Genomic DNA, 9,136 nt, shown 5'->3' on the forward strand with positions numbered 1-9,136 from the left:
GTTTTTTTTAAGGGCCACACCCGCAGCATATGGAGGTTCCCAGGCTAGGGGTCTAATCGGAGCTATAGCTGCCAGCCACAGCCACAGCCACAGCAGATCCAAGCCATGTCTTCGACCTTCACCACAGCTCACGGCAACGCTGGATCCTTAATCCACTGAGCCAGGCCAGGGATCGAACCCACAAACTCATGGTTCCTAGCTGGATTTGTTTCCGCCGTGCCACGACAGGAACTCCAGAGACTAGAGCTTCAACCTTCCTAACAACCACCAAACAATAATCATGGGAAGGACGTGTTAACTAACCTTACTGTGGTATCACACACTGTACACTCCAACCTACACAATGGCATAGGTCTATTATATCTCAATAAAGCTGGGAAAACAGAGATAAGAGGGCAGACAACGTATGCAGCTTCCTCTCAAATTGTTCCAGATTCTTCCCACCACCTGCCTTCCCGCCACCCTCAGCCTTGGCTTCAGCCTCGATCTCCAGGTGCCAGAAAGAATGAAAGATGGTGGGGCTCCCAGTTTTCTGCTGCTGCAGTAAGGACAGGTGACATTTATTTTTCACAATAGTCTGGGACCAGCCCAGGATGAGAAAAGTAGGCTAAAGGAAGGAGGCTCTGGCTTCTCACCTGGAGCAACGGGAGAGCCAGGCCCAGCCCAACAGGGGGACCAGGGGAGGCCATGGGGACAGGGTCTTTCCTTTCCTTCCCACTCTGCCTTCTTGGGGAAGCTCGGCATCTCCCTCTCAGCCTCCCATCAATCAGGTGTAAGCTCTGCCTGGATTCAACTCAGAAAGGAGAACTAGACATGGAGCCACATAGGAAGTGCTGCAGAGACCATGTTTCAAGGTCACAGGGGACCCTGCCAGGGGTGGCCGGAGGTGCCCGTGAAGACTGAGGAGGTGCAGGAAGCCCGAGCACACCACACAATGCTTCGTTTATTTTTAAATAATAAATAAGTGGCAAAGGAAATACAGGCAAGGAAACATTCAGGAAATCAAGTCACTAAAGTGCTCTCAAACATAAATTTTAAAAAAAACCAAGAAGCCTGGTCTGACCTTAACACACTGTTTACAAATATTCAACGGTTGTTCCAATTTGGCCCCGAGCTGTTTGGGAAGGGGAGGGACGGTGGGCTTTCTTTGCGGAAGAGTTCCGAGGACACAGAATTATTGCCTAAGAGAATGGCAACATCCAAAGCAAGTTCAAGGTAAAGATGCTAAATTTCATTCATTTGAGGTCCGCACAAGGTCTTCACTATTTATGAAACTATTTGATTCTCTGCCCATTAAATAATTTTGTATCTTCTGATTCCAGGTAAGAACATCCGACTTAATCTGCTAATCAGTCGGATTCCTTGTAAGGACTTAACCTGTTAATCTGCAGTATTGTGAACCAGATCTCAGGCTGTCTGGCAGTGAAAATGGGTTTTGGACTTGAAATCCTCCCTCCTCAGGTTCTACAGAAGAGAAGAGAAGTTTTACACCAAATTAACTGGTTCACCTGCCTTTAAGGAGTGATTTCCATTATAGAATGAAATGGAATTTTACCATAGGTCACCATTTGTCTTCTTAAAGCAAATGGCATTGCATTGTGTCCTGACACTTAAAAACTCCAACTGTCTTCCACAACTTTCATCTTTCAAAAACAGCGGTAAGGAATGTGCACATTTCCAGCCCTGATGGGGAGGAGCTGTGGCCTCATAAGGCCTCCCCCTTCCTGGGCTGGAGCCCCTTTAGCTCCTCAGAGTCTGAACAGCCTTGGGTCCCGGCCTCCTGCGGTGCTCTCTTGGCCTCCTGCCGAGTGGAGTTGGAGAGATCCATGGCCACATCTTGGCCACTTTCAGGGCTGCCTTCATCTGAGCCCCTCTGGGGTCCTGCCTGAAGCGGGCTAAAACCTTCCTTGAGGTGGTCAGAGCCCCAGAGTCCTGCCAGCTTTTCTTCACTTTCTGCTTTCTTTATCATCCCTGTGGATTTTTTATGCATCCCTTGCAAAAAAAAAAAAAAAAAAGAAAAAGAAAAAAGAAAAAGAAAATGAAAATAAGTAAAAACAGATATCTCCAAATACAGCAACTAAGTAAATTTCTTCCATGTCATTATTCTCATTAGAATTAGTCCCCTTAGGATGTCCCTTGCTGATGTCCATCTCTGGGGACTGCAGGAGGGTCCTTTCGGTAACTATCAATATTGGGTTTGTAGCCTGGTGTCTGCCAGCTGGGCACGGCCAACCAAGGTGCCTTGTTTGAACGATGTCATGTTTTTTTTTATTTTATTTTAAAACTTGTTGGCAACATTTTAAAATTAGGAGATTTACGTCAAAAACCAGATTTCCAGCTTCTCTCAAAAAGTCGGCTGTGTGGCAGCACTAGGCCACAGACACACAAACACAGCAAGCACCACCCACCTGCTCAGGTAAATTCAGGAGGGTGGACTGGGTTACCTGCCCAACAACATGCTCTGTCAGGCTCTCCAATCTCCATGTCTCCCATCACAGCATAGCATCAGGTGGGTAGGGGTTTGAAAAATGTTTGCTGAACAAAACCCTTCTGCCTCCCCAGCCTAAAATGCACCCCCCCCCCAGTCTCACACCCTCCTTAGGGTGCTGTCCCTGACTTGTTCCTTTAAGGTCTCTGGTAATGACAACAGATGAACAAGGGTGCCAGCTCTCAGAACACCCAGCCCAAAGCCTGGGCCTCTCCAGTGTAGACTGTTCCAGCACCAAGCTAAGGGACAGAAGAGCCACATGGCAGGTTGTTAACGGCAGAATGAGGACCAGGAGCTGAACCTCTTGAGCTCTGAACTGTGTGGTTTCCAAACCTAAGAGCCCTCTACATGTGGGAAACGTATTTCACGTAATGAAAGTGTATCGTTCCACTCCTAAAACCAGGGCCAGTTGGCACCTTTCCTCACACTGCTGCGCAATTCCAATGAAAGATAAGGCCAAGCCTTGTAATTCATTAAAAATGGATGAGATATTCTGAGGCTGAATCTGGGTGCACTTGCATTGGTTTGCCTGGTGATGGATGCCTGGTGTGGGGACCCCTAACCTCTCTGGCAGGCTGGCCATAGGGCCCCCTTCCTCACCCAGGAGCCAGGGCGCACAGGAGCCCAGCAGGCCGCCCTCTGCAGAGCTGAGGACAGAGTCAGGTGGTGGGATGCAGTGTCGCACCATCGCCCCGTAGAGCCCGTACTCGGCCATCACGCTGCTGCCACCCCAACGCTTCTCCCGCTTGCGCCACTTGGCCCTCCGATTCTGAAACCAGACCTGGATTGAGGCGGGAGGGAAGCAGAGGACTTAGAGGAGGAGACGGGCGGAGGGGCATGGCCCCCTGCCCTCTCAGGGAGCACCTGGGACCCGAGAGACTGGCCATGATGGGTGATTGGGACCGGTTTCCACCGATGTTTCCATGGAGGCAGGGATAATGAAACCAAATCAGAGTATCCCAGCCATAAACAAGTTGAGTTTTACACTGATGGGAACAGTTCACCCAGGCAACGGCCCCTTCTACTCTCAGGTTGGTGAACTGTTCTATCTTAATAGAAGAACAGTGTCCAAAACTGTGAAGCTGTTCAAAAAGTGAGTGGGAGCTCTCTTGTGACACAGCAGGTTGAGGATCCGTCATTGTCACTGCAGCGGCTCAGGTTCATTCCCTGGCCTGGGGACTTCCGCGTGCCTCAGGACACAGCGAAAACGATAAATTAATTCAATAAAACAAAAAGTAATAAATATCATTAAATTTTTTTTAAAAAAGCCACTGTAAACCAACTATAATGGAATAAATAAAAATCATTAAATTAAATAAAAGGAAATAAAATAAAATAAAAAGTGAGCGAATAACATCTTCTAACCAGGAGAGGATGGGCTGTCAGCACAGAGACCAAGGAGCATGTATGACAGCTCTCTGTAAAGAGAGAGACCAACCCCGTGTGTGTGTACAAGTGAGCGTGTACATGTTCCAGGCCAGATGTGCATGAGGAGCTGTGCAGAAAACCCAAGGCAGGCTACTTACATTGGTTTCTTCAAGGGTTTCAGTGGAGGGATAGTCACTTTTTCATTGAGATCGTTACGTAGTCTCTGGATTCAGCTTATACTATGTAATTTTTTTCATTTCAGGGCCCCATCTGCCTCATATGGAACTTCCCAGACTAGGGGTCAAATCAGAGCTGCAGCTGCCGGCCTACACCACAGCCACAGCAACACCAGATCCGAGCCACATCTGTGACCCACACGGCAGCTTGCAGCTCCTTAACCTTCTGGGCAAGGCCAGGGATGGAACCCAAATCTTCACAGACACTCTGTCAGGTTCTTAACCTGCTGAGCCACAATGGGAGCTCCGCACTGTGTAATTTTTAGGAATGATTTAATAAAAGGAAGAGGTCATCCTCTTCAAACTCACCCAAAGGAAGGCTCTGGGATCTAAGGCTCTGGGATCTTTGGTTTGTGTGTGAGGGGAAACCCTGGGGCACCCCCCTGCATGAGAACAGCGTGCTCGCTGGTGTCTTTGGGAGGAGGAGCCTGGCACCTGTATCCGGTCTTCCGGGAGCTCAGTCTTCACAGCCAGCATTTCCCGGGCATACACGTCGGGGTAGTGGGCCTCGCTGAAGGCCTTCTCCAGCTCCTCCAGCTGGTGGGCAGTGAAAACCGTCCTGCAGGGAGGCCCAGATGCTTGAGTGGGCACCTGCCCACCTCCAAGGACACTGTGCTTCCCCCCACCCCCCGCCCTCGCCACATTGTCCACAGCCTGGAAGTCCAGCTCATGATAACTGGACCCCCCACCTCTGAATGGTTAGCCTCTGGAAAATCTGCAATTTGATTCAAACAAAACAGTTTTTTAGGTCTTTTTCTTTTCCTTTGGCCATACCCACAGTGGCTGTTTCGGGGGCTGGGGATCAAAACTGTGCCACAGCAGTGACAACATCAGATCCTTAACCCACTCCATCAGCTCACTCTAAGAAAACATTAAAGGCCCACAAAATTGTGTCTGTAAAATGCTACAAAGACAGACCTGCGGCCCCCTGGGAATCACAGAATTACGTTCCCAAGTGGCTACTGTGCCCTTTCCACTGCAGACTAGGAGGCCCTGGGCCTACCCTAACTCGCAGGACCAGACAGTCTCAGATGCTGAGTCCCAAGGACAGGGGCAGGGCAGGTACCTGTGCCTTCGCTTCTTCCTCTTGCCGGGGGTGGGGGGCAACTTCAGGTCACTCCTATCTTCAGGCAGGCTGTCCTCTTCTGTCAGCACAAGAGGAAAGAGGGGACTTTAAAGGCATGCATACTTTTTTTTTTTTTTTTTTTTTGTCTTTTTAGGGCCATGCTTGCAGCATATGGAGTTTCCTAGGCTAGGGGTCCAATCGGAGTTGTAGCCTCTGGCCTACGTCAGAGCCACAGCAATGTAGGATCTGAGCCTCGTCTGTGACCTACACCACAGCTCCTGGCCACACCGGATCCTTAACACACTGAACAAGGCCAGGGATCAAACCTGCGTCCTCATGGATGCTAGTCGGGTTCGTGAACCACTGAGCCACAATGGAAACTCCAAGGTGCACATATTTTTCACTTTTTTTTCTGGATCTTAATTTAAGGGTTGAAGCTATGAACCTGTCCAGATGTGAATACTTAATAACACAAGCCTGCATTTTTCACACTCACCGTATTCCAGGTGCTGTAGCTTAGGTGCATTGCCTATACATCACCATTTTTCTTCATAAATTAAAAGAACTCTCTTTTTACAAAGGAGGAAACCAAGGCAGAGAGAGATTAAGTAACTTACCCAAGATTACATAGGTGGTCAACAGTGAAGCTGGGATTCAAACCCCAGACTGTATGAAGCCAAAGCTACATGAACACCAAATGCATTTCCTGTCCCCTTTAGCTTCCAAATCCATCCACTTCTTTCTGCCTCCATCTCAGCTTCCTCATCTTAACCAACACACCATTTCTCAAAGGGAGGGCCAAGGTTTGTGATATCAGGGCTAGTTCCCTAACCTACTGTTCCAATTCCAAATCTCTGGAAGTGAGGTCCAGAAAGCTCATTCTTGGCTAGGGTGCCCAGGTGATTCATAGATGCACTCAAAGAATCTTAAGAATGTTTTATCTTTTGAAATAAATTATATCAAAAGATTTTTCTAGGTTGAGGGAGTTTCCAACATGGCTCACCAGTAATGAACCTGACTAGTATTCATGAGGATGTGGGTTCAATCCCTGGCCTTGCTCAGAGGGTTAAGGATCTGGCATTGCAGTGAGCTGTGGTGTAGGTCGCAGATGCAGCTCGGATCCTGCATTGCTCAGGCTGGGGCGTAGGCTGGCAGCTGCAGCTGTGATTCAACCCCTAGCCTGACCCACAGATGGATCCTAAAAATAAAAAAAAAATTTTTTTAATTAAAAAAAATATCTAGGTTGAAAGGAAGATTAGAAGACCAAACTATTGGCAGATTCATTGTTAAAAAAAATATTTGCTTCAAAACACTAAAAAGTGAATTAATAATGGCAAAAAACAGTAAAATAATGTTTTACTTCTACATCAATTAGTTCACCAGAAACTTGGATTACAATATAGTATTTGTGCTGTCCAGTCTGGACACATAAGTTTTTTGAGATATGAAATGTGGCCCATCTGAATTGAGACCTGCTGTAAATGTGAAATATTTGGTGTATTTTGAAGATCTAATACCCCCAAATAAACTATTAACAATTTTTATATTGATTACATGTATAATAATATTTTCTGTGTATTGAATTAAATAAAATACAGTATTTAGGTTTGTTTCACCTATTTATTTCTCCTTTTCCAGGTAGGTTTGAGAAATTTTCATTACTCTTGAAGTCACATGATGTTTCTACTGGACAGTGTTGGTCTTGATCTTGCAGAAATGCCCTCATAGACTAGGATGTGGTGGCATTTTGCCTTCAGCTTTGTCAGTATTCACAGAGAAAGAACCCACCCTATGAAGGTGGTCTCTGCATTTCTAGAGGGCTTCATTTTATCTTACCTAGAGACTCATGAAATAAAGTCCATTCATTTTTTACCTTTATTTTTATTTTTACCTTCTCATCTGGGGTACATGAAAGTTCCCAGGCTAGGGCTTGTATCATAGCCGCCGCAACATCAGATCCCAGCAGCACCTGAGACCTACACTGAAGCTTGTGGCAGAGCGCTGGATTCTTAACCCACTGAGTGAGGCCAGGGATGGAACCCCCATTCTCACAGAGACAACCATCGGTTTTTAACCCACTGAAGAGACAGCAGGAACTCTCATAACGTGAAAGCTGGCCTGCCTCTGATCCAATCTGCTTCCTCTAGACATCGATAGAGAGCCATGTAAACCTGCCTTGGCTGAGGGATGCTCAGCTCTGGGGTCTATACAAAGTTTATGTGCGCCCACCTTTTCGCTGGTAATTCTTAGTTCTCTCCCCCCTCCCGCCCCAAATCTCTCTATTTCATGGCCGTGTCTTTATAGAGTTCCACTGCTCCCTTCTCTTCTCCACTATCCTCCCTGACTTCTCTGAGGAGCCCGGCACTGCTGCCATAGACCGAGGAGCTTGTTTCTCCTGAGCCAGAGGGGCAGAGAAGCGCGGGACCCCCACGCCTATTTCAACTCTAGGAGGACAGTTCCAGGCCTCCACCTCGTGCTCTTCAAAGGCCAGTCAATGAGTCCATCAATTCAGGGAATGCTCAAGCGCTGGTTGGTACTGGGTTCGGTGTGCTGACAAACCAGGCGGGCCCAGGCCTCCCAACCTCCGCTGTTCCCTGATCCTCGCGGGGAACACTCCCCCACCCCCAAGACCCCAGGGCAGATTCGCACCGGGTTGTAGGGGTGTGTGCAGGGCGGCGGCGACCAGGCCCAGAGGAGAGGCAGGGATGTGGGCAAAGCCAAGGGCAGAGGGTGCTCCCTGGCGGGGCCACTCTGGGGTCCCGACTTCCCTGGATCTGGGGAGATGAGGTGGGGCTCGGCGGGGTGCTGAGTGTCACCCTGCGCACCACGCCGAGGCAAGGGGCAGGAGCGGCACGGACTGGCCTCATTACCGGACGTCGAGACGCTCTCGCTGCGCTTCTGACGGATGCTCGTGGGCGGTGAGCGGCCGAGGACGTGCGGGGCGGGGGGCTCAGGCCCCTCGGGCGGCAGGAACGGCACATCGGCTAGAAGCAGGCAGGGCGCCCCGGCAGCCGCAGGGGGCTGCGCACCGAAGCTGCAGAGGAGGCCGAATCCCAGCGGGAGGGCCCCGCGCGCCAAGCCAGAGTCCCCGAGCCCTGGACCGGCGCAGGGGGCAGCCGCGGGGCCTTCGCAGCAGGATCCCGGCCCAGGGCCTGCAGGTGCAGGCAGCTCGGCCTCCAGGCCCAGCAAGTCAGTGATGGCGAAGCCCCGGGGGCGCGAGCCAGTGGGCGGGCCTCCGGGCACCAGCGCCCTGCTCCTGGCACACCCGTCGGAAAGCGCGTCCCGGCCAGTCATGGCTTACTGGGCGGCGGGGCTGAACTCTCTCGGTCACCTTTGCGGAGGGGGCGCAGTTCTGAGGACGCTTTATACAGTCAGGAGCCAGGAGGGCTCCAATCAGCGGGGTGCGGGCGCGTCACGCCTCGGACCCCGCGAGATGGGGACGCCACCAGTTCCCCTCCCTTCGGTCGCCGCCCTCCCAGCTGCAGTCCCGTCAATCGGCCCCCATCCCTCTCCCCTCTCCTTTCCAATTGTCCCTCTGCCCACCCTGTTCTTGGTGGGAGGAAAATAGAGAGGGGAGGACCGGCTCTCTGGCCATCTCTCTAAGAGCCGCAGGTTCCAGATCCCGGCGTGGTCTTCTCTCCCCTTCTCGGCTCTCGGGTGGAGGCCCCTGCTTGCAGCTGCCCTGGAGCCTCCCTGCCCCCATCCAGTCACTCGTTAAGACCTAGGGCCTATTCCCTGCCGCTCTTTGACTACTATCACTAAGACCCCCGCCAGCCCTCCAACACTACCGTCACCGCGGACAAGACCTTCCTCGAAATTCCCAAGGGGAAAGGAGTGGAAAACGTTTATTTAATCAGTGCCCACTCCACCTCCAGCCATTGGCGGAGGCTGGCCATCGGCGCCATCGGGCCATCAGCTTGTCGCAAAATTCACTGGAGCTGGAGAAGGAATAGGAAACAGAGGCTGGGGCAGATGGAC

The 9,136-nt window shown here is 50.6% G+C and overlaps 1 protein-coding gene across 1 annotated transcript; it reads right to left on the reverse strand.

Moving 5' to 3' along the window:
- Positions 1 to 1,001: 1,001 nt before the first annotated feature.
- On the reverse strand, positions 1,002 to 8,452 carry VSX1 (visual system homeobox 1). The gene is made up of 5 exons (XM_003359919.4): positions 8,029 to 8,452; positions 5,159 to 5,237; positions 4,528 to 4,651; positions 3,089 to 3,269; positions 1,002 to 1,992 (listed from the first exon to the last, which is right to left on the reverse strand). Exons 1-5 carry the CDS (start codon positions 8,450 to 8,452, stop codon positions 1,706 to 1,708), a joined length of 1,095 nt encoding a protein of 364 aa, XP_003359967.1. The 3' UTR covers positions 1,002 to 1,705.
- Positions 8,453 to 9,136: the final 684 nt, after the last annotated feature.

The sequence above is a fragment of the Sus scrofa genome, chromosome 17 (genome assembly GCF_054392235.1).
Source record: "Sus scrofa isolate SSC_HxYL_T2T_F1_AM1 chromosome 17, Sscrofa_HxYL_maternal_Yorkshire_Landrace_v2.0, whole genome shotgun sequence".
NCBI lineage: Eukaryota > Metazoa > Chordata > Mammalia > Artiodactyla > Suidae > Sus > Sus scrofa.